The sequence below is a fragment of the Trachemys scripta genome, chromosome 13 (assembly GCF_013100865.1).
Source record: "Trachemys scripta elegans isolate TJP31775 chromosome 13, CAS_Tse_1.0, whole genome shotgun sequence".
In the NCBI taxonomy this organism is placed as follows: domain Eukaryota; kingdom Metazoa; phylum Chordata; order Testudines; family Emydidae; genus Trachemys; species Trachemys scripta.
Window position 1 is genome coordinate 33,495,406 of NC_048310.1, and position 25,740 is coordinate 33,521,145.

The 25,740-nt window shown below is 46.3% G+C and overlaps 1 protein-coding gene across 6 annotated transcripts in view; it reads right to left on the minus strand.

The window, feature by feature from the left end:
- Nucleotides 1-1,180: 1,180 nt before the first annotated feature.
- The window catches only part of LOC117886462 (dipeptidase 2-like), a 43,581-nt gene continuing 19,021 nt past the window's right edge, over nt 1,181-25,740 (minus strand). For 4 of the 6 annotated variants that reach the window (XM_034788286.1, XM_034788285.1, XM_034788284.1 and 1 more), the window contains exons 3-13: nt 25,457-25,679; nt 21,941-22,225; nt 13,903-14,029; nt 13,254-13,383; nt 12,901-13,042; nt 10,992-11,061; nt 8,274-8,450; nt 7,716-7,803; nt 6,906-6,981; nt 5,060-5,195; nt 1,181-4,220 (exon numbers count right to left, since the gene is read on the minus strand). In XM_034788286.1, coding sequence (XP_034644177.1) covers nt 4,023-4,220; nt 5,060-5,195; nt 6,906-6,981; nt 7,716-7,803; nt 8,274-8,450; nt 10,992-11,061; nt 12,901-13,042; nt 13,254-13,383; nt 13,903-14,029; nt 21,941-22,071 — 1,275 coding nt within the window. In that variant the 5' untranslated portion in view covers nt 22,072-22,225; nt 25,457-25,679 and the 3' untranslated portion in view covers nt 1,181-4,022. The remainder of the gene's footprint in view (nt 4,221-5,059; nt 5,196-6,905; nt 6,982-7,715; nt 7,804-8,273; nt 8,451-10,991; nt 11,062-12,900; nt 13,043-13,253; nt 13,384-13,902; nt 14,030-21,940; nt 22,226-25,456; nt 25,680-25,740) is intronic. The other 2 variants (XM_034788291.1, XM_034788290.1) reach the window with 1 other exon arrangement.

The window sequence follows — 25,740 nt, forward strand, 5'->3', positions numbered from 1 at the left end:
CAACATAGATTTTGAACCTGGATAGTCATTTCTAAAAGCCGGTCAGAGACCACTCACCGCATGTGGTGCCTACACAACTCTGGGGATTAGCTCTTACCAGGCGCCACCCTCCTCTGGCAGGGTCTCTACCCATCGTCTCTTTCACCCGAGGTCCCTCTCACTCATGGAGCTGCAGCTTCCTGTTTGTGGCTTGGTCCTCCACCCAGACCTCTAAGGTCCTCCCCTTCCAGGGAAATCGCAGTTGTTCCGGACTAGTTATCTGGTTGGCATTTCCATGCCCTGCGCCACTTCCCAGTGGCTGGTAGGGAAACTCAGGCACGCCCTCTACATTGGCCAGTCACAGGTGTCTAGTTTCTGTGTAGACATATCCCAGTTGGCCCCACTGAGTGAATCTGAGTAGAAGTCAAGGGCATGTCTACACAGCATTTTGGAGGGAGCCTCCCAGCCCGGCTCGACAGCGCTTCAGCTCTGAAGCCGAGGGACAGGGTGGACTTCAGAGCCCGAGCTCCACCCACGTGGCAACTTCACAGTGCTCACTATACAGCTGTTTTTAGAGCATTAGCATGAGCCCCGCTAGCCCAAGTCTGTCAACCGGGGCTGGAAGTCTATCTTCTAAATGCAGTAGCGACATACCCTAAGGGGTCCCGGTCCATGCCTGGGGCTCCTAGGCTATCCAGTAACAATAGGTGTGGTAGGCAGAAGGTGGATCAGGACCAGGCAGGGCTATATCTAGATGAAGGAATGTTAAAGTTGATCTGTTCTACAGAGGGGTTTCCTTCAGAGCCACAATAATGAACTTGGACTTGCTCCAGCAGCCTATTTCTGGATGTCAGCTTTCAGACTGAGACCCCTTTGAAAAGATTCGATTTGCTGTTTGCATTACAGAAATTATCAGCATTCTCCTTGTTACTGTTGGAGATATGATGTGTTTTTACAAAGATAATTCTTTCAGAGCCGTAACTAGCTATTTTTGCACCCGAGACAAGACTATAAAATTGCGCCCTCCCCGCTCCATATAAGAAGAAACGGCACGCATAGGGTGACCAGATCACAGCCTTTGTCTGGTGCTACAAGAAAGTATACAATTATATAGCAACTGCGTAAACAAGCCATAATAAGAGAAGGTATACCAAGTAGTAAAGGGATTTCCAGGGTAATCAAAGCAGTCTTACAAAGTTAGTGATGCAGACTTAATTTTATTGTGTATTTTGCAATATTTGGAGTTTATTAAAGTCTGAGCTTCTGGAGTCATGTGACTATGTAAGAATCTCTGCTCTCTCTATTAAAAAAAAAGAAAGTTTCCAACTTCATGACTGTGGAAAAGAAAACCTTGAACCTAAAGGCTCAAATACCAGAAGGCAAATAAAAAGAACCCACATTTTAAAATCTCATGATTTTTAAGCCAATCCCTTGATTTGTAATGCTGAGGTTGGCAATACTGCAGTTAGAGCTAGGTGAAATATGTGTAGGGGAATGTTTTTCATTTGCCTATTTTAGGAACATTTCTTGAACTGGAAATTCTCCGTTTTTTTCAAGTTTTGGAAATTTTCAGCAAAATGTAATGCAAACACTATTTTCTGTTAGTATAACAGCAAATATATTGGGGCAAGAATGGTCCGTTTCCCCCTCTGAACAGCCAGGGTTCTTAATTGAGCATGGCCTTCTCATGTTGCCTCAAAACACAATCCTGATGAGGGACAGCAGCCCCAAAGCCTCACTTCAAGCAACTCTCCAGTGCCTCAGCTGACCTATGCCCTGCTCAGTTTATGGAATTGGGAAGCTTGAAGCTGCAGGATGCAATACAGATCCCTATGCTACTGCTAGAAGTGGAATCTGAGTTGACATGTCCCTGGCCATTCCATGCCCATCTGATCTAGGACAGTCAGTCTGTGTCTCACAACCTTCCTGGTCCTCTCATGACCTGCAGTATTCCGTGATGATGACTACAGCATGTTTTCGGCTACTTATTTAACAAGAAATAACTTCCAAAGTAATCATGGTATTGATGCTGCTGAAAATCTACCCTTCTTGTATTTCATCTTAATCTCGACACCTGGCTCCTGTCTGTTTGTCAGTGTCAACAAGAGGTGTGACACTAGTGTCTGGCAGGATGGGGCAATTTCAGATTTCCTGCTGAAGTTTAACCCTTTAGCACAACCACAAGCCAAAACAGCTAATGATGCAGCCAAGGTGATAATTCTGTGCTAGAAGTGGGTCTTGAAAACTGAACTGCATTGACATTCCACCAGAAAATGACATTGACAAATTGAAAACTACATGAAATTAGCTGGCAAAAATATCAGATGCAAGTTCACAAGACGTTTTTCACCCAACCCTAATTATCATCTCCTCCAAGAATGCTCTTTACTTTCCAGCAGTCCTCCACAGTCACCGCCTGGAGATGTTCAAGATGGCACGAGGCAGCTTTATCACTAATAACTCAAGAGAAGTTCAGTTACTAACATTTGAAAAGATAAAAACAGGAATGGGGCAAATAAACAGTGCTCCCAAAGGGAAAAAGTCAGCACAGGACTGTTGAAGTTCTTGGAGTGGAGGGTAGGCGTCTGATTTTTACATATTTAGAAGAGACCTACATTTCTATAAACAATTGAGATATCCAGCCTTTGTTGTCCTGAAGATGCCAGATGCTAAATGTTGTGCAGACATGCAACGACAGATGTCATTATCATAAATAATGCTGCCCTGGGCTACTAAAGGAATGGGACCCAAAACAAATTGTATAGTTATTTAGCGTTCCCTGGCTCAAAGCAACGAACTGGAGATAGGATTCAAAGCAAGATATTGCGGCATATACAAACCAAATACAGCTTAATTCTGTCCATGGTGAACAGCATTCAAACACTTGTAGCAGATCCACAGTGCCATATGCCTAGAATCTTTACCTGGCCCACAGACTTAAGTGAAGGCAGTTACTGCAGTGACACTACATAAAGGGCAGAATATAGTTTCTCAAATAACCTCCAGGTGGAGAGAATCCTTTAACTTTTGGCAAAAACATAATTTAAAAAAGGCCACATTCTCCTTCAAAGAGCCATGGCATTTTTTCCTTCTCAGACTGATGTCACAATGGTCACCTACAAACCCAGCTGGCAGTTAGCTCTCCCTTAAAATGCAAATAATAATAATAATAATAATAAATTCCATCTGACTAGTACTTCTGGTCCCCAATCCTAATACCAGGCATGCATCCAAAGACAAGTGACCGGCTAAGAGCTTGAACCACATAGTTCAGGCCCTTCGTTTTCAGTTTTTACTGGAAAATTCCCAAGTTTTCCAAAAAGCTACTGTTCAATTTTTACTGATTTTCACCAAGATTTTGGACTACTCAAGTATATAAAAATACTGATTATGTTAAGGAAATCCAATACATTACATTAGGTGACGTGTTTATGTTAATAATAAGTTTGCATTTACATTTAGGCAAGGCTGTCTGTTAATGTAAGGCAAATGTAGTGGAAGATAAACACGCATACACGTGCAAGTGTTTACATACAGTTCATGAAATAAATCACAGCGTGAGCTGCTTTTACTTTTCAATATTCCTACTTTTCTCTGTTGCTTTTTCTTAATAACCCAGAAAACCATGAAGTTAATTTTCTGCACTCATTTTCATCCATGTTTTTAATTTTTTTGTAATAAACACTGAAAATCACAGGAAATGTTAAACAAAATAAAAACTGAAAACAAGGGGCCTTGTACGTAGTACAGGATCTGACAAGAGGTTCTGGGCATTACCAGCTTCCTTTGACATCAGTGGATCCAAGAGTATTCAGCACCAAGCAGTATTCCAAACATTGCTACCTAAACACTTAAACTAAAGCCATATGTAGGTACGCTTAAATGATGCTCTAGGTTTAATACTATTTACACATCTTGGAGGTACAGCTTTGTAGCTAAGCAGAAGATTTTATCCATTTGCATTGCAGTTCACTCTACATGTAATGTCTGTTTGGGTATGTGTATTCAATAAACCTTTTGACCCATCAGGTTTCTGTGCATTGTTAATGCATTATTATATATACTACACTAATGAACATTAGACCCAAAGTTTGTACCACAGAAGCAGATCCAAAGGAAATGGGAAGCGTATCAGATGTCTGAAGAGGAGGATTTCTTAGGTCCAGACGACAGGAATTTTGCACCTCTCTTTGTGGGATTTCATCCTCATTCTCATTCATTGATCTAAGGTCATTCCGCACCTGGAAGAATTCAAATAGTATTGCCCTGGAGATTTGTAATACATTTATTGAGAGTCTTATAATAGAACTTTGTTAATTCAAGTGAACCATTCTTAAACTGTACTGCAAAATACATTCAGGATGAGAAAAGCAACTTTGTTATCTTAATCTAATCTTTTGTGCTCTCATGAGTTTCTTCAATACAAAAGATTTCCCAGAGTCTGCTATGGCACACATCCTGGCAAAGCGTCACACATCTAGCTGTTCAGCAGGTAAATCTTTTGGTCCATGCCTGCGGTGGATATCTCCACTGGAAATCTCCAACTGAACTGAGTTAATTAGTATCTCCACCATAGTCAGCTAACAATCTTAATACAAAGACTTAAATGTCTCTAACAATTTTTCACCTTTTTGAATTATTTTAAGTCAGTGAAAGATGGATTAGGTGTCATGAACACTTCAGTCACATCACATGTCAGGCATCTGGCTGCACATGTAAAATTCAGCATAAGACACTGACATTTTTAGAACTCAAGTGATAGTTCCAATCCTGGTATATTTGTAGCTAGCAAACTGAGATGTAATTTAATTTAGAATTAAAGAACAGTGGCAGTTACTGGAGTCCTCTTTAAAAAGAAACTGGCTCTGTATTGTCCCATCCACACTCTTCCCCTTGCCTCTTTTCTAATCTTTGCTTCCCAAGAGCCATTTTGAATCTTTGCATTAACTCCCTCCCTTGTTTTTCACATCCTTCCTGCACAGCAAAAAAAGCTTTGAGAACTACAGTCTCTTTTCCCCCTTGGCAGCAACCGGAAATTCAGTGTTTGTCAACATAATTTTGCAACTGCTTTTAATCTTACTTTTTCCACCTCCTTGAAAACACGGAGGAAGTTTTCCCTTAAAACCCCTGTCAGTTCACTTTCAGTCCAACCTCTTCTCAGAAGTTCCTCAATCAATGCAGGGTATTTCGAAACATCTTCCAATCCTTCAGGGAATCTGTTAACAACAACAACAAACACAGAATGGCATACTATATATATATATAACCCATACTTCTGGATGAATAATGTAGAGAGGGTTTTTTTAATGATTGTGGCAAGGGTCCAGTTGACAAACAGGTCACCAGAGGACTCAACCCTTCTCCCAATTTAGTCAAAATCAAAAGTCCAACTGACTTAATTGGGAGAGCAGTTGAGCCCCAGAGCCATACCAAACAAGGTTCTTTCTGCATGAAGCATTCCTTTAGTGGGACTAAACTGTGCATTCTAGAGAAAGGCTACATTCTGTGCAGACACTAAAGCAGCATGAGCAGTATTAAAAAAACAACACCCCTCATTCCCCACACCCCATCTCTGATGGCCAGGAAAACATCTATGCAACAGAAGGCTGTAGTGTACTCTCACCTATGAAATTCTATACTATTAAAAAGAGAGTCTGTACGCATATGATACCCTGAACAATTGCTGACCATTTTTTCTACTCTACTATACACGTTAAGTCATTTATCAGAAGAAGCTAGGGGGACAAAGTCCTGGGAGAAGTCCCAGTTTTGAGCTCACTGGGAGTTTTGAACATGCAAAGAAAGCTGCATGAAACCCTCCATTTGAAGGGAATGCAATAAGCAATTTGACGTCTATTGTGTAATTCCTGTCACAGCAATGGGAGCTGGAAGTAGGAAGCAGCCAAACCTATGCATACCTGGTCTTCCAGGGTTTACTTTCATGGGCCTTTGGCATTGTTTTGAAAGACTATGTGCAGGGCTCATTGTTTTAAATCTGTGTCAAGCAAACTAGCAGCGTCATCCCTTTCCTCCATGGCTCATTCAGCACTCTAGGAACCCCCAACACCAGTTCTATTGAATATCCTAGTGAAAATGTGTACAAGACAATAAGCTGCAATTGTTAACTGTTGCCATGTAGGAGATTCCTATTACTGAATGGCTAGTCCCTGTGGGAGCAGACTTTTTTTTGTGATCCACACCATTTGATATGACTTGTGCCCAAGTGTCTCTGACACAAGCAAGAAAGATGTGCAAGGTCAAGAGTCAATAGAAAAGGAAAGGAGAAAAGCTTAAAGGCAAGCAAATGCCAAGCAGCCTAGTCTTATGCTATAGTCCATATGTTATGCTGGGCCATACATTACCCCAGAAGCAATCCCAGGCATGAGCAAGGGGAGACAGGGTACAGAGATCAGACTGCTTGTTTTGAAGGGAGGAGGGTTCCCTGACAGAACAGAATGTTGCCCCCCAAGCCCCTAGATCCCTGGAACCAATGGAAGCCATAGCCAGACCTCTACTTTAACCTCAGGGCCACGTGGTCCTTCCCGAGTTGCTAAGAAGGGGAGGGGGAGGGAACAGTTATACAGTACAAATGGCCTCCCAGAAGAGCTAACCATTTGAGGCGCCGGCCATTCATTGCTGGCACATGCAAATCCCTGACCTCAAAGAGGGCACCTATGAGGTGAGGAGGACAATAGGGGGATTGTTGTGCTGACAAGCTCATTTCCACTCCACACCAAATGAAATGTATCTTCCCACTGATCTAGAAGGGAACAATCAAGCCCTTGCTTTATCAAAATGTGTTTTAATAGAAACGGCACAACAATCTGCTCCGATAGCCATAGCCTGCCATTTTCAAAAGAACTGAAAGAAAATCCTCATGATCCGAGGAGCACTTTATTTCTGAATTTATATATTGTTTTACTCACTGATCCACTCCATCGTAGTCACCACCAATTCCTATTGATTTTGAACCTGCAATTTTCTTTATGTGGTCAAAATGATCTAGAAGAAAATAATAAAGAAAACAATGTCAAAGCACAGGGCAAGAAGAAAATCTATTTCAGACATATTGGTGTTTGGTTAACATGTCTCACAATGTTTAGACAAAGCACTAAGTTCACTTTAAATATGTGACGTCAAAAGATACGTGTAGAACATGGGATAAAATTCAGTGCTATATCTGACAGGCCCTTGATACCTACTGGTGCTTAGTTTGACATTTGTATTCAGTGCAGTACTAGTCATTTGGAGAATAAAATAACTAGACAGATTAAAAGTGATTTGAGATTTATGATTGGCTCACATGCAGGACCTTAATTCTCTAGAAATACCATGTATATAGCAATGGAAATTGCATTACCCCTATATCCCAACACCCCTGGGGGGTTTTCTACTCTCAGACTAACTATTTACGGTCAGAGCTTTTCCTGGGGATTAACACCCAGTTAGGATTTAGTTAATGGTCCACTTTGGGCCATCAGTTCCTCTAGCTACTTATTAATGGCCTGTGCCTTTAGTTGCTCAATAAGCATAAACTCTAAAACCAACCAGATTTAGATGTGCACTCTAAAGGGATGTATGTTACAAGTCACTGAGTGGCTGTGATTTACACAGTGTGGGGCTGGGCGAATGTGTGCGTTCCAGCAACAAAGATTTGCACTTGAAATGTGGCTCAGACTCGAGAGAAATTTATAGAAGGAATCATTATTCAGAACTGCAGTGTATTAGATGCAAACCTGCCACAGTTGTAACATTCACCACCTTTCTTCCACAGGCCAGCACCTTTGTATAGAAAGTCACCATCACAATTCCATTGTTCCTTTCCTGAAAGATAGAGGGACGTATTGTGAGCAGCTATTCACGGGCCCTGTGTCATGGTCACCCTCAAGGGATGTGAACGCAGCTCCATCTACAGCCCATCAATGCCATTCTACATGTGAAGGTCAGTTGAGAACACAATTTGCTGCCTCCCTATCCCTTATGCAATCCTCATCTGGGGTAAATCAGCGTAACTACATTTACTTCAGTGACCATGTCAAACCAATTCAACCTCCTCTCATTGCAAGCATTTCTTTTCAACCTGCCAGCAATTGTTCCACCTTTGCAGTCACATACCGAATATAACCCAAAGCCATAGCCTGAGGAGCAAATGCTTAACTTATTGCTTAGAATCTGCTTATGACTAAGAGCGAACTGACTTCCGAGATGACAGGAAGAGAAGTACACTTTGAATCCTGTATGTGCAGGATTGGTTTGGGCCGGCCAGAGGAGTGAAATCTTTTCAAGTCACTCACCAAACTCTGAAGAATATCATCAGGAACATTTCTTGCGTGGTTACAGACAAAGAAGGCTGAAGAATGACTGAAAATGACTGGTGCTCTGGAGATGTGGAGAGCCATTCTTGCTGTGGAGTCTGATGTATGGGATAAATCTATCATCATCCCCAAGCGATTCATCTCCATCACCACTTCCTAATACAGATTTACAGACAGCAGTATTAGTATATTGCGTTCTGTTAAAGGAGATCGGTTAGCAGATGTATGTGACTAAATACTTACAGTCTGCAGCTGTCATAGAAGTGGGTATAGGTCTCTCTACTAGTGGGTTTTTTTGTGGCTAGCACAGGCTTCCTAATCGTTTCTCTAATGGGGACACACTAGCACATCACCGGGTCTCTTTCTCAATGCTAACTGCAGCTATCACATTTTTAAAAGCTCAGCCTTGTATATAAAATATACAGGTCTTGATACTTCACTGTATACTGTATACTTCACTAATAAGTACTGCTGCTAATACGAAATGTTGCAATTTCTTATTCCTTGAGTTTTCAGTGTTCTGAAACAGCTGTGGGAAAATTGTACTAATTTACCAAATTATTTGTTGCATTTTGCCAGATTCTAAGTCTCTCGTGCCTTAAATAAGCACTTGCAACACTCATGGAAACCAACAGACTTGCATGCACTTCTGACAGGAAAATTTAACCCAGTTTGCTCATCCCCGCCATCTGAACACTTGAAAGGACAGGAGGGCTTCCCAGGATAAACTTCTAAACATAACTGAAAATAAAGGAGCATGGGAACCTCAAAGTCATGAGTTTAAACTTATTTAATTTACTTTTGAAGTTAATACCTTGGAAATAAGACTGAAATCTATTTTCAGACCAAATTTGTGCTTCTCAAGTTTTGCCAATTTCTGTGTTAGGTGCTATGTTTTGTGAGCACTGAGCCAGCACTGACAACATTCTTCTAGTTTCAGGTCTAAAAATATATTTTTGAATAGAGGTGGCCTGGATTAAGTCATGGACCCAACCACCACAGAAGTTCTTTTGCGGGAGGAAAAGGAGTTCAAAATCCACATTAGAATTTCTCTGGCCCATCTCTAATGGCAACGCAATCAGGCTCTAGAAGCCCATTTGTCCTGGGCACTCTTTAAAGAAACAGTACTTGAGTCTATGGAACAACTGCTATAAAGTATTTTGAAACAGGAATGTCAAGAACATGTTATAGCTGCTATTTAATGGATTATGTCAAATCCTGAGGTTCTTATTCAGGCAAACTTCCACAGCTTCATTTGAAGTTGGAGTAAAAACTGAGTTAAAGAACCACAGGATTTGGGATAGTTTATATTAAAATTGTCAAGAGTCCGTGACTTCCAGCGACCTCCGTGACTTCAGCCTGCAGTGGTCGGGAGCTGCAGTCTGTGTGACTCAGGAATTAGAAATATGATTTGCAGGCTTTGGTATTTAGGTCACCAGTTTGAACCCAGCAGAGAACGTTACTGCTCAGAAGGTGTTTGTGGAAAGAACTGGCACAGTGCAGTTCCCAGTGCCAGATGCCAGAGCGCCACAGCTCCTGGCCACCACAGGCAGTGGTGGCACTCCACAGCTCCCAGCGGCAGCAAGGGAATCCCTGAGTTCCCGGCCACTGCGGGCCCCTGGAGCTGCGGACAGCAGGGGTACACTGCAGCTCCCAGCTGACACAGTAGGCAGGGACACCCCCAGCTCCTGGCCCCCACGGGCAGCAGGGGGACACCCAGAGCTGCAGGCAGCCAGGGTACCCCACAGCCCCCCGCTGCTGCCGGCAGCTCCTAGCCCCTGTGCAGCTGTCAGCTTCAGGCAGTGGGGGGACCCGCAGATCCCCATTTTGTCCCGGATATTTTTAGTAAAAGTCACGGACAGATCACGGCTTCCTTGAATTTTTCCTTTTTCCCCGTGATCTGTCTGAGACTTTTACTAAAAATATCGGTGACACAATCTTAGCCTTAATCTTGATTTATCAATTCCTGCAACCTATTACTGTACCTCAAGTCCTGAATACTCCCACCTTCTGCCCCTCAAAATATCCCATTCTGGGAAAGTTGTACAGAATTTGATAGAGACAAAACCCACAAGGTTGTGTAGACATTTACTGAATTGCTACAAACAGAGAAGGCTGAGGAATGATGGAACATAAACAGTTTAATAGAGGGAAATCCTTTCTGTAGGATGGGGAAAAGTCTATAGAATTATAGAGTAAGAATACAATTTTTATTACATACTATAGGACTATGTATCAGAGGGAAAGCCGTGTTAGTCCGTATCCACAAAAACAACGAGGAGTCCGGTGGCACCTGAAAGACTAACAGATTTATTTGGGCATAAGCTTCATGGGTAACAAAACCCACTTCTTCAGATGCATGGAGTGAAAATTACAGATATGGGCATAAATGCCATATCTGTAATTTTCACTCCATGTATCTGAAGAAGTGGGGTTTTACCCACAAAAGCTTATGCCCAAATAAATCTGTTAGTCTTTAAGGTGCCACCAGACTCCTCGTTGTTTTTATAGAACTATATAGTCAGTCTCTTTACATAAGTTCTGAATCCCCCATCCCAAGGCCATCTACAATTTATAGTAATTAAATCTCTTCAGACACACTGCTTTAAAAAAAAAAAAAAAAAAAAGGACCAGAATCTTTGAAGGTGTTAATGAGAGAAAAGTTTGCTTAGGTTGCCATTGAGGAGAGATTCTTACTTTGCCAAATGAACTCAGACCATTCAGATGAGGATAAAAGTTATGTACTTGCTTTGATGAAGATTCTGCCCTTCAAAAAGAAAACATGTAAGAAACCATTGCATTATTCTAGTGGGTTAGATCCAAACAATCAAATTTCACACGAACACAGTAAAAAACCCTCACCCCGAAGCCATATAGCTGAGTTTACAGATAAGCATAGCTCTCATTCATGCAATGTCATGCTTGTATCTCACTCCTAGACATTAGTCCTCCAGGTCAGAACTAGTTCACATGGGTGCGGCACTTTGAGGAAGTGCATGCTGTCTAATGCTGCAACACTTCTAGGGGTCACTAGCAGACTTCAGGGCTATCAATCTGGTATCTTTCACCAAAACTAAGTTCACTTTTAAAATTGCACCCACGCCATCTGACCAGGGCCAGTTTGGGCGAGGAAAAAAAGGAATTACAACAGGGCAATAACGTGGTGATTCTTAGGCCTGAGTGCAGCATGGGCACAGGTTACTTTTTAAATGATATAATAAAGAATGCTTTTGTTGACTTATTTCTTGTGGGTGTTACAGCAGAGGTGGGTCTTTAGGACTAATCAGAGAGTGGTGGTCTTCAAGAGCAATTCCAAAAGGACAATCTATGTCCATGGAGACAGTGTAGAAAGATATGACAATGGCTTTGTAAGAAGTGGATACAGGATGTTCAGGCTGGCATCAATAGCCAAACAGAGGATACTGGAGGGCAATTTGTCAAAACTAGATCAGCAGGAAGGAACAGCGTTATGCAGGGCCATTTTCTACTGTTAGCTGTTCTTCGCCCCATATGGGTCTGTGTGACTCAGGAATTAGAAATATGATTTGCAGGCTTTGATATTTAGGTCACCGGTTTGAACCCAGCAGAGAACGTTACTGTTCAGAAGGTGTTTGTGGAAAGAACTGGCATAGTGCAGTTCCCAGTGCCAGATGTCTACATCACAATTAATTCCCTCAGTAAAGAATCCTAAGACTGAAAGTGTGTGGACGCCTTTCACACCATGACAGGAGTGTGGCAATGACATTTTCCTTGCTGGTCAATTTGTGGACAGAGGACTTAAGGCTGACCCTAGAAGAAGCTGCAGGATGAGGGGGCTCTAAGCAGACTTAAGAGCTGATGTATAACTGTGGGTTAAAAAAGCATTGCTCATCACCACTAGTGTGGCGGAGGGAGGCATAACAGCAAAGTCTTCTAGGAGATGGATCAATCTGCTTCTTACAGGGAGAGTTTGGGATCCAAATCCTTCCTTCACTGGGTATGTACAAGAGGGGTGTGCTTGGCCAGCAGTTGGGAGAGGCAATAGGTGTGTGATATGGAGGTGTGTGAACCGAGCGCCAGCCCACCCACCTGCAGTACACAAGCCTTTACAGCTATACATGTGGTATGTGCTTGGGGCTGGCCAAAGAGGAGAGTCTCCAGTGCCATCAAGAGCTGAATTCACACACAGCACTCACCACACCAATAAGGAATGTATGAAGTTAGCTGGATCGCACAGAAAACCCTTTCTTACTGCCTTTCCTGCCTGTAACGAACTTTTTACCAGTCTCAGTAACATTCCTTCCAGAAGAGAAACGTGTCAGTTACATCCTATTCTAGTTTTCTCACAAAGCAATGGAGATGATGACTTCCCTGTATTTATTTTGCCAACAAACTAAAATAGATCCCATGATGTCACTGAGATATCAAGTGGCAAACAGATTCTTCTTCAACCCACCACGTAACAAGCGGACCTATCCAAAGGACACCAGTCACCCTTCAACTCCTCCACCATTAGTCACAGATAGCAGTTTCCCACATTTTTCAAACCAATTTTGGCCCCTCTTAAAACTGCCATCCATTTGCACTGGAAAAGTAAGCGTTACAGAAACAAGGGCACATCAGTTACCATGGAGTATTGCAGGTGTGCGTTAAAGTCATGTACCGAACACCCAGGTCATAATACATCCTTAGCGTTGCGAGACTGCTGTCAATGGAATGGCCACCTTCTATTCCAATCAAGCATGCTATATTTTTACTATCAGCAATACCTGGAGTTTAAAGGGAAGATAAACGCCACAGTAAATTGAAGACAAAGACTTAGAGCTATCTGCATTGAGCAGCAGACAATCATTTCACAACCATAAATGTCAGAACTAGCATTCTTAATATGCAATGTGTGATATGCCAAGTACTTCATCTCACATATATTCCCTCCTGCAATCTCATTAAAGAAACATTTTCATTATAAAAAAGTATCACCTTGAGAAGTATTAACAAGTTCAAGTTCTGGATAGCTTTGACACATCCTCTTGACAACATCAATCTGCTCTAGGGTCAGACGCACAGCATCCTTGTTCTGAGCGCTGCATATAACATACACCGACCAAAACTGAAAAAGAGACATTGATAGGCCAAACAACAAGTTCATGGACTTCATTATCAGCAGAATCATAAATAAAACCACTTCCTCCTTGGCAATTTGTTGGGGAGCTTTCATCACTGGGAAATCCCAAAGGAACACATAATCTGACTAGGGGCACACTCGCTGATAATAGGCTCTTGGCAACCCCAATCACTCACACAGTCTTCCAAGGACAGGAGGATAAAACAACTTTTTAATTCAGTTGCTGTAAAAAAAAAAATACATAAAACTTTGGATAAGTGGAGCTGGATTCTGCAAAGGTATTTTAAAGTCTGGCAAATGTAAATATAGAAAAGCTTCTGTAGCCATGCAGTTTTCCCTTTTTTCTATCATGGGCTGAATCAAAATCCCAGATCTGAAACACCTCTCCTAGACTATGGCATATCCAAAATCTGGATGTGTGTCTGGATTTTGCTCAGATCCACCTGTAGAACAAGCAGTATAAATATTCTAAGAGATCCATGTCATAGCACCAACAGTACATACCTGAGCTCCGACATGGCCAGACTGAAGTTTCTGAATGTTTGTGCGTGTGGTGTTGAGAATTTTTAAGTTGATTTTACTTAGTCTGTTTTGGTACAATATCCTCAGTCGTAATGGAAGGTCATTGTGCCTAAGAAGTAAAATAAATAGCATTAATGATACAAACAAGCTTGTCCTTTCCTAATGTTTATCTATCTATCTACTTTTAGTTCCCCTTGAAAGTTAACTGCCAACACCCTTGCAACAGTTCTCTAGAGATTGGAGAGATTGCAAACCTGGCAAATAAAATGTAATTAGGTTGAGTGGCTGAGGGGTACACTTTAAGTACTGTCTTACCAAAGCTATTGCTTCCAAATTATGATAAACCCCACCCACTTTTCTCAGACCACTTTAAGCACCACCTCACAGTGAGGTTTGTTTGGAGCCTCACTTTCTGTAACAAATTTCATTCCTCTGATCTTTTTTTCTGCTGTCCTGAAGGTAGGGTGACCAGACAGCAACTGTGAAAAGTCGGGATGGGGGTGGGTAATAGGAGCCTATATAGGAAAAAAGACCCCAAAATCGGGACTGTCCCTATAAAATCGGGACATCTGGTCACCCTACCTGAAGGTTTTTCCCCTTCACTCCTTGATGCTGAAGTTTCTCTCACAAGCCCAGTGGTGAGCTGGAGCTGGTTCACACCGTTTTGCGCAAACCGGTTGTTAAATTTAGAAGCTGGTTTAGAACCGGTTGTTAAAGGGGTGGGCAATTGGGAGAGGGAGGTTTTTCTGTCGTTACACCGGCCCCTGGGCACATCCAGCCCGCCTGAGCTCCCGGCTGGGGAGGCTCCCCCGGCCCCTCTCCCGCCTTCCCCTGTCTTGCAAAGCCTCAGTGTGCCACGCCGCCAGCGCTCTGCACTGTTCCTGGGCAGCTCTGCACCTCCTGCCGCTTTGAGCGGCATGGTAAGGGGGTGGGGCTGCGAGCTCCAGCGGGCCGTGCGGCATCCATACACGCTGCCCTGAGCAGCATGGTAAGGGGGCTGGGCCAGGGCTGGGAGGAGGGGTTGGATAAAGGGCAGGGAGCGGTTGGAGGGGGCGGAGGTTCTGGGGGGAGCGATCAGGGGACGGGGAACAGGGGAGGGGGTTGGGTAGGCGTGGGAGTTCCGGGAGTCTCTCGGGGTGGTGGTGGATGGGGTTGGGGCAGTCAGGGGACAGGGAGCAGGGCGAGTTGGGTAGAGGGTGGAGTCCTGGGGGGCAGTTAGAGTGGAGGGTCTCGGGAGGGGGTGGTCAGGAGACAAGGAGCGGGGGTGGGGGGGTTGATGGGTTGTGGATTCTGAGGGGGGCAGTCGGGGGCAGGACGTGGGTGGGAATCGGATGAGGGGGGGAAATAGGTTGTTTTGGGAGGCACGTGGTGCTTGTACTCACCGAGCGGTTCCCTACCGGTTCTTCGGCGGCACTTCAGCAGCAGGTCTTTCACTCACTCTGGGTCTTCGGCGGCACTGAAGGACCCGCCGCCGACGTGTCGCCGAAGACCCGGAGCGAGTGAAGGACTCACTGCCGAAGTGCCGCCGAAGAACCGGTAGGGAACCAGTTCCTAAGATTTTGGCAGCTCATCACTGCACAAGCCCCTCTTTCCACCTTATTCTTTTAGCTCTCTTCCCATCTCCACTCTTTCTCTTCAGATGTTGGATCTGCAAATAGCAGCCATGCGATTCGCAGGCAAGTTTGATTTTAGAATTTCATTTGAGTTACTGTAACTCACACACCTCCTGGGTGTGGTGTTCTGTCCCATCTAGTGGCGCCGAGATTACTTAGGGTACGTCTACACGACCCGCCGAATTGGCGGGTAGTGATCAATCTAGCGGGGATCGATTTATCGTGTCTAGTGTAGACACGATCAATTGATCCCTGATCGCTCTGCCGTCGACTCCTGTACTCCACCGCGGCGAGAGGCGGAAGTGGAGTCGACGGGGGAGTGGCGGCAGTCAACCGCGCGCCATGAGGACGCGAGGTAAGTCGACCTAAGATACGTCAACTTCAGCTACGCTATTCTCATAGCTGAAGTTGCGTATCTTAGGTCCATCTCCCCCCCACAGTGTAGACCAGGCCTTAGAGTAGGGTGACCAGACGTCCCAATTTTATCGGGACTGTCACGATATTTGCTTGTTTGTCCCGCGTCCCGACCAATCTTAGGTTGGGACACTAGACAAATAAGCAAAGGCTCCGGAGCCCGGAAGGGCTTGCGCCCCCGCCGCCCCGACTCCGCCCCCTACTTCCCCCATTGGCTCCCTCCCCAAATCCCCGCCTCTTCCCCAAGCTCGCCATTCCTCCTCCCTCCACAAGAGCTGGAGAGAGGCCCCGGAGACGCAGGGGAAGCGCGGGGCCGGGGTGAGTGAGAGTCGGACCTGGCCCCAGTGCAGGCAGGACTGAGTCAGGCGGTAGGGAGAGTTGGGGGGGTGGCCCCGGTTTGATCCTGGCCACAGACAGACCAGGGTCTCTCAGCGCTACAACAGCACAATAGTATTTGAGTACTAGAGTGACCCCTTTCCTTTACGTTCCTGGATCAAGACCGGGGTGGGCCATCCAGGCCCCCACCAAAGAGGGCGCCATGTGCAGGGTTTGGATTCCCACCTGACCTGCTGAGGGCCAACTGGGCTAATGGAGGCGGCAGGCAGGCAGGCGAGCAGCAGCGCTGGAGAGGGGGCTCGGGGGCAGTTGGATGACCAGCTGTCCGAGCCAGGTGACTCCTCTGGAGCAGGGGTTCCCCTCCTCGCATGTGCTGTTTCTGTCCCCCCCTCATACACTTCCTCCCCAGAGCCACTCTGGACTGGGAGCATCCTCCTGTCTGCTGGTGTCCAGGTGTCCCCCTCACCCATGCACCTGATTTCCACTGAACTGGGGTGAGGGGACAGGGGGAATCTGTGTGTGCTGCTGCCTCTCTGGGTCTGGAGCTCCTGGTGGCTGCTTGTGTCTGAACACAAGCCTTCAGCTCCTGGCCTGAGTGCTTTCTTAAAGAGACAGGGCACTCCTACACTCAGGCACATACACATTCCCCTCAACTAGGGTGACCACACAGCAAGTGTGAAAAATCGGGACGGGGTGGGGGGTAATAGGAGCCTATACAAGAAAAAGACCCAAATATCGGGACTGTCCCTATAAAATTGGGACATCTGGTCACCCTACCATCAACATAACACCCACTGTCTCTCTCTCTCGCTCACACACACACACACACACACTCTCTCTCTCTCCCTCCAACACACACAACACCAGGGCTCCCTGCATTCAGGTCACTTCCCAACCTGGGCTGTGCTGAGGCATCAGCAGCTGCTGTTCTCCTGCCCTCCCCTTATGCAGCTCAGGGGGTTCACGGGGCAGAGGAGCAGCAGTCCAGTGTGGGAGCCGGAAGCAGTACCAGCTGCTTTGTGCATCCAGGTGGGTCAGTACTTTCCCCACGCGGGTACAGGAAGGGGATTAGGGGGCCGGAGAGCGGTACAGGGGGTCGGTGTGAAGGGGGCACAGTGCAGGGGTTGGGGCACAGGAGGAGGGTGAAGGGGTCAGGGTGAGGGGGCACCGTGCAGGTATTGGGGCACAGGAGGGGGTGAAGGGGTCGGGGGCACAGTGCAGGAGTTGGGGCACAGGAGGGAGGTGCAGGGGTCGGTGTGAAGGGGGCACAATGCAGGGGTTGGGGCACAGGAGGGGCCGGTATTGGGGCACAGGAGGGAAATGCAGGGGTCGGGGTGAAGGGGGCACAGTGCAGGGGTCGGGGTGAAGGGGGCAGGAGGGAGGTCCAGGGGTCGGGGTGAAGGAGGCAGGAGGGAGGTGCAGGGGTCAGGGTGAAGGGGGCACAGTGCAGGGGTTGGGGCACAGGAGGGGGGTGAAGGGGTCAGGGTGAGGGGGCACCGTGCAGGGGTTGGGGCACAGGAGGAGGGTGAAGGGGTCAGGGTGAGGGGGCACCGTGCAGGTATTGGGGCACAGGAGGGAGGTGCAGGGGTTGGTGTGAAGGGGGCACAGTGCAGGGGCTGGGGCACAGGAGGGGCCGGTATTGGGGCACAGGAGGGGGGTGCAGGAGTTGGGGTGAAGGGGGCACAGGAGGGGAATGCAGGGCTCAGGGTGAACGGGGCACAGTGAAGGTATTGGGGCATAGGAGGAGGGTGAAGGGGTCAGGGGCACAGTGCAGGGGTTAGGGGCAGAGGAGGGGGCATGCAAAGTGCAGGGGTTCTGGGCAGAGGAGCGGGGTGAAGGGGTTGGGGTGAAGGAGGCAGAGTGCAGGGGTTAGGGGGCAGGAGGGGAATGCAGTGGTTGGGGTGAAGGGGGCACAGTGCACGGGTTAGGGGGGCAGGGGGGAGTGCAGGGGTTGGGGTGAGAGGGCACAGTGCAGGGGTTGGGGTGAAGGGGGCACAGTGCAGGGGCAGGAGGAAGGTGCAGGGGTTGGGGGGGAAGGGAGGGTGGTGCAGGGGTTGGGGGGGAAGGGAGGGTGGTGACCAGGGGCAATGGGGGGCACCATGCCCATGGGGGCCAGGGCACCAAAATGCAAGTTCACCCAGGGTGCCATTTTCCCTAAGGCCAGACTTGACTGTCTTACCAAAGCTATTGCTCCCAAATTATGATAAACCCCACCCACTTTTCTCAGCCCACTTTAAGCACCACCTCGCAGTGAGGTTTGTTTGGAGCCTCACTTTCTGTAACAAATTTCATTCCTTGCAGATCTTTTTTTCTGCTGTCCTGAAGGTTTTCCCCCTTTCACTCCTTGATGCTGAAGTTTCTCTCACAAGCCCCTCTTTCCACCTTATTCTTCTAGCTCTATTCCCATCTCCACTCTTTCTCTTCAAATGTTGGCTCTGCAGATAGCAGCCATGCTATTGACAGGCAAGTTGGATTTTTGAATTTTATTTGAGTTACAGCCAGTGATGAGCTGCCAAAATCGTAACAACCGGTTCCCTCCTCACCCCACGAGGGGGTCATGGCCCACCCCCCGGGACTCCTGCCCCATCCAACCCCCCGTGTTCCTTGATGCCCCCCCCACCCCAGGGACCCCTGCCCCATCCACCCCCCTTCCCTGTCCCCTGAGTGCCCCCCACCGCTCCATCCAACCCCTCCTCTCATTCCTGATGGCCCCCCAGGACCCCTGCCCCATCCAACCACCCCTTCTCTCTGTCCTCTGACTGCCCCTGGAACCCCTGCCCCTGACTGCCTCCCACCGCCTCATCCAACCCCTGCTCCTTCCTGACTGCTCCCCCCGGGACCCTTGACCCCATTCAATCCCTCCCTTCCCTGCCCTCTGACCGCCCCAACCCCTATCCACCTCCCCATCACCCCCGAACTCCCCTGCCCTCTCTCCAATACCCCCTTCCTGTTCCCTGCCCCGCCCCGGGGACGCAGGCCCAGGGCAAGAGCTGGGCGGCCGGAGCCCAGGGACGCGGGGCCAGGGCAGGAGCCAGGCGGCAGGAGCTCGGAGACATGGGGCCGGGACCAGAGTCGCGGGGTCGGGGCCGGAGACGTGGCGGGAGCTGGGCAGCTGGCCAGAGCCAGGGAGGGCCGCGACAGGAGCCAGGAGGCTGGGGAGAGCCGCAGCCGGAGCCGGGCAGCTGGGGATGCGGGGCCGCGCCCGGACCCGCGCTGCCGGAGCCGGGCCATGTCGCGCCACAGCAGGATCCGGGCGGCTGGGGACGCGGGGACGCAGCCGGAGCCAGGCGGCCAGGGATGCGGGGCCGGGCAGGGCTGCGGCCAGAGCCGGGCAGGCGGGGACGCGGGGCCGGGCAGGACCATGGCCAGAGACCGGCCAGGGCGCGTGGCCCTCCTCGCTCCCCCACTTCCCCTACCTTAGCTCCGTCTTCCTTGGCCTGAGCAGGAAGCCTGCTCTGAGCCCTCCCAGACTTCCCGCGCGAGCAGCTGATTCGCGGGAAGCAGGGGGGAGGAGAAGCAGGGCGGAGTATTCATGGGAGGAGGCAGAGCTGAGGTGAGCTGGGGCCGCGGCGGGGAGCGCTTGTTAAATTTAAATGCCCTTTTAGAACTGGTTGTCCCACACAGGAAAACGGTTCTAAAATTTAACAACCGGTTCCCGCGAACCGGTGCGAACCGGCTCCAGCTCACCACTGGTTACAGCACAATAGTATTTGAGTGCTAGAGTGACCCCTTTCCCTTCTGTTCCTGGATGAAGTCAGACTCAGCAGAAACAATGTTCCTCTGAGCTGCCTGGGCATGCTCCCATATCGTGCTGCCTGCTTTATAAACGTATACAAAAGGAAGTAAAGTTAGAGCTGAAGAAGGGAGATGGTAGAATTGCATAATGCAAAAGTAGAAAAACGCTGAAATTTCCCCTGAAGACTAATGCAACTTGATCCAAAGGAGTTTATAAATAGCCTTTGAATTCAAATGGAAAATGCCTTCAGAGTGATAAGCTAATGCAATGAGACATAAATGCTGTGCCAAGGGTGCTGCTTCCATCTCTGGTCTTCAGAACCTGCTAAGATCCACTGATGCTGTGCAACAATGGATGGGCCTCTGCTTTTAGAGCCCAGGGCGAAATCAGAATTGGTTGTGCTGCTCAGGCAGGGCCGGATTAATGCAGGGGCTTTAGGGGCTGCAGCCCAGGGCCTCTTGCTAAGGGGGACCCCAAAGGCCCGCAGGCCGGATGCGGCCCACTTCTTCTTTTCATTCGGCCCGTGGCAAGTCTCTGCGCTGCCGGCTGGACACTGGTCCCTGAGCCTCGGCGCTTGCCCCAACCCCAGGCTGGAGCCATGAGCGCCAGCTCACCTATGTGCCCCTGCGGCCCCTGGGCAAGGGGTGTTCAAGGAATCTCTGCACGCTGCCCCGGCCCCCAGCACCGGCTCTGCAGCTCCCATTGGCCAGGTACCACGGCCAATGGGAGCTGCGAGGGCAGCGCCTGTGGGGATGGGCAGCATGCACCGCACAGAGCAGCCTGGCCCCTCTGCCTAGGTGCCAGACATGCCGGCCACCTCGGGGAGCAGAGCAGCACGGAGCCAGGGCAGGCAGGGATCCTGTCTTAGCCCTGCTGCGCCACTGACCAGGAGCTGCCCGAGGTAAGCACCTCTCAGCTGGAGCCTGCACCCCACACCCCCTCCTGCACTCCAACCCCCTGTCCCATCCCTGGATCCACCCCAGAGCCCACCCCCCCAAGCTGGAGCTGCACCCACTCCCGCACCCTAATCCTCTGCCCCAGCCCTGATCCCACTCCCCCACTCCAAACCCCTAGGGACCCCACAAAATCTAATAGCCCCAAACCCACAGGAGAGTTAATCTGGCCCTGTGCTCAGGGTTTACAGGATTTAGCCCTTAGTCTCCCATTGTAACAGGCAGAGGATAATGGGGGGGGGCTTAAAATACACCAATATTTGTTTACAAGGATTGAAACTGAAATCCTACCATTGAAGTGTTTAGTTTGCTAGATCCATATTTTTCAGATTTTCAATAATTTGTGGTGAATAGTTGATTCTCTTGTTGCATCTCATAAGTGATCTAGGAGGTTCACTATATAGTACAGTTACATTTAATATGCTTTGCTAGTCTTAAGTATGTGTGTATAAGGAAACCAAGGTGTTTTTTTATGGTATATGGGAAGGGTGAATTAAAGGTTTTTGGCTGGTTTTCAAGCTATTTGATGTAACTCTTCTCCAAACAAAAAATATATATATTTTACTACATGTAACTTAGCATCTCCCCATAGCCCCTACAGAACCCTTTCTTAGTCTACTAGAAAAAAGAAGAACAGGAGTACTTGTGGCACCTTAGAGACTAACAAATTTATTAGAGCATAAGCTTTCGTGGACACATCAATACCGGAAACCTACTGACCGCTACACTTACCTACATGCCTCCAGCTTCCATCCAGGACACACCACACGATCCATTGTCTACAGCCAAGCTCTAAGATTTAGTCTACTAGCTACATAACTTGGTCTTGAGCCATCTACCTTCCATGCCTGCACATAGTGTATATTGAATACCTACGGATATCTTATGTTTAGGCCACCATTTTAGAAATGTTAACCCTGTTAATGAAAGTTACCAAGGTGTATTGAAAAAAAAGACATTCTACATACCCATCAATTAGAGGGGCTTTCTTCATTAGCTCAACAGCCCTTTCTCTGACAGGTTTCTCCATTCTGAAAGCCAAAACATCAGAGATGACCAGCAAGAGCCACAGGAACAGCTTCATAGGATCTCTCTTCATTTCCACAAAGGCGTTAACTACAGAAGAAGGCTGCCACCAGAGAATGTTGGTTATGAAGAAGCAGCAAATTTCCAGTCTGCAAAGGTTCTAGACTTAATGAGTTTGGCAGAACTGCTGTGTCTCTGTCTTTGGTGGTGAAGGAAGTTCTGAAGTTCTGAAGACAAACAAAAGGAATGAAGAGAGTAAGAAAGGAGATTAGAGGTGGATGATGTTCATGGTATTCAGTTCCCTTTTTCTAAATAAGAGATTCACACACTGTTGCTCGAAAGTTGAGCAGCAGATATTTGCAGTTACCCCTTCCTTCCAAACACTGTTGCTACCAGATGAAATTAAAGGAAGTATTTACCCATTTTGCAGCTGGAGGAAATGGGTGGGCCTGGATTTAAATCTACCAACTAGTAATTACATGTCCAAAGCGTGTAGCGAAAGCTATGTATCTAGTTCCCATTTGAAAGTGGAAATTAACTGATTTACATGTACAAATAGGCTGATTTCCTCTCCTTTGAGACTTTCAGTGAAATTGTTCACCAAAATTCCAAGTCTCATTTGAAAGCAAGCTCTTTATTGTATAAAAAATAAACCCACTGCAATGACTGAAGCAATAAATCCACTGTATAGAGTGTATTTTCTGAGTGAAGCAATCTGAATGGAATACTTTCATTATGACATAGTTGAGTAACCAGAGCACAATCTGAAAGGGTCAATTTGTTCTTTTAAATGTATTTCTATTAAAGAGAGTTGAGCATGGAACCCTGCTAAGAAATAATGTGAGCATTCTTCTCTACCTTTTGTATAGAAATCCAGATAATAGTAATACTTAAGCACTTCTACAGCATCTTTTAAGTGTGAATCAGGAAGCATTTTACAAACATTAACTAAACCTGACAGTATGATATGAATATTAAACCCGTTAGCGGATGAAGATGCCATCGTAAGGAGGAAAGAATTTTTCCAGGATTGAAGTCAGTGGCAGAACTATGAATAAAACCCAGAAGATTCCTGACTACTGTTCCCTGCTCCAACAATACCTCATGTAGGACGTCATATACTGGCAATGATACAGTTCTGTAATTTTAACATCACAGTACTGGTGTTGTCAATCACAGGCATTCAAAAAATAATGAGTCAAGCCCCAAAAGAATATGAATTTTTTTTTAAACGGCTTTTTATTTGCCTTCTGGTTTGTGAGCCTTAATTGTTTGCATTCTTAAGCTTTTCTCCACAACAATGAAAGCTAGAAACAGCTCTCTCATTAATAAAGTAAGATGTTTTCATGTAATCTCATGACTCCAGCAGCAGTGGCTTTAAAAAAAACCACACACGTTGGGAGGTATATGCCAACAAGGGTTAGCAACAGATTTGGGCTGGATGTAGGAATTAGTGGGTGGGTTGTAAGTTGCCTGTGTTGTGCAGGTGAACATACCGTAAGTACTGCCTTACTGGGTCAGACCAATGGTCCATCTAGCCTAGAATCCTAACTCCAATAGTGACCAATACCAGAGCTTCAGGGGGAGCATACAGAAAAAGGCAGTTTTGGAGAGATCCACCTTGTTTTCCTCTCCCAGCTTCTGGCAGTCAGAGGTTTAGGGTCACCCTGAGCGTGACATTCCATCCCTGACTATCTTGGCCCATAGCCATTGATAGACCTATCCGCCAGGAACTTATCTAGTACTTTTTGTTTTTAACCCAGTTATACTTTTGGCCATCACAACATCCCATGGCAATGACTTCCACAAGTGAATTATGGATTGTGAGAACAATTATTTCCTTTTGTTTGTATTAAACCTGCTGCCTATTAATTTCATTGGGTAACCGCTGGGTTTTGTATTGCGGGAAAGGGTAAATAAACACTTCTCTGTTCCCTATTTCCCCACATACGTGATTTTATAGACCTCTATCATATACGCCCTCAATTGTCTCTTTTCTAAGATGAACAGCCCTAATCTTTTTAGTCTCTCCTCATATGGAAGCTGTTCCATACCCGTGACTATCTTTGTCGCCCTTCTCTGAACCTTTTCCAATTCCATAGACGCTCCCCAGGTTACACAAACCCAATTTACACAAATCCAGACTTAGGGGAAAAGTTCCATAAATTCCGTAAGCTTTTTTTTTTTTTTTTGCACATGTAATCGTCGGGTATACGCTCCTGACTTATGTAAAATTTGACTTACGCAAGGCGTTCCAGAACGGAAGTTGGGGAGCGTCTGTATACTTTTTGGACGGGACAACCAGAACTGGATACAGTATTCAGTGTGGATGCCTCTTGGATTTATATAGTGGCATTATGGTATCTTCTCTCCTATTTTCTATCACTTTCCTAATAGTTCCTAACATTCTGTTAGCCTTTTTTACTGCTGCTGCACATTGATTGCAGCTGCTGCGGTTTTCAGAGGACTATCCACAATAATTCCAAGATCTTTCTAGAGTCGCTACAGCTAATTTAGAACCCATCATTACATATGTGTAGTTGGGATAATTTTTCCTATGTGCATTACTTTGCACTTATCAACGTTGAATTTCATCTACTCAAACTAGTTAGTGGTCTCTCCTGGTCTTAAAATTTCAGTTACTATAACTGAAAAATTAAAGAAAAAAAATTGACTTGGTGCATTTGATGGAATTTCCTTTCTCGTCTATATCACTCTCTCCTGCACAGTCTGTTTCCCCTTTATATGAACCTCCCAAAGCAACAGGAGAAAAGACCCCCTTATTAAACAGATTAATAATTATAAAAACCACAAAACTGGAGCTCCAGAGACAGCTGCAGTCCCAGACATGAATTTAAATCATTTTAAATTAATTACCTAATTCAAGTTATTGTTTTCATTTTAGTGGAACTTTAGATTACAAAACGCATATTGAACAAAAGTGAATAGATTTGTATCCATTGAGTTACAAAACATTCCAGTGACAACAGTTTGTTGTTATAAGATTTTGAGATATTTCTAACCCAAACACTGCACTATTTTGCTGATGTATCACATTGACTGGAGTCTGAAAAAAAAAAAAGTTGACCAGCCTATTTGCATTGTCCAAGCTCAGAGGAATGCAAGTAAGATGATTAAATAAGAATGTGAGGATTATTTAAAAAATATAGGAGTTTGTTTTTAATAATGTAAGGTGCTGTTAGCTCAGTTAGAACTTTTAAAAACTCTAATTTAACCCAACACTATCCCTTTAATATGTGCTCTCTCCTGAAAACAAAAGAAGAATTACATTTTATTCTTTCTGCACTTATTCTCTTTTGCTAGATTTCTACAGAATACTGTGGTGGTCCAATACCCACTCTTCCAGACTAACAGCTGGCAGTCTGCTCCCGAACTTGCCTTCCAAAATCAAAATCATGCAGATAAAGATTATGCGCGGAACCTATTCTGAATATTACCTTTAGGTTCACAGGGGTACCACTTGCCCTTTGGGCTTGGAAAGATGCCAGCTGCTGTTCTGGTAATTTCCTTTTTCTTTGGCAGATTCCAAATGTGTTTTTTCTTTGGCGGAACTAGCACAGTCCTGTTCCATGCCAGAAGTGTGAGAAACTGTACAGTAAACACAAGCTTGTAGGCACTTGGAAAGCTGCCAAGCATGTGGATGGCCCGATACTACAGTATCTGCAAATGAAAAACATGCTTATTGGAAAAATAAAGCCTGAGGAAGAACACTTTAATCGTC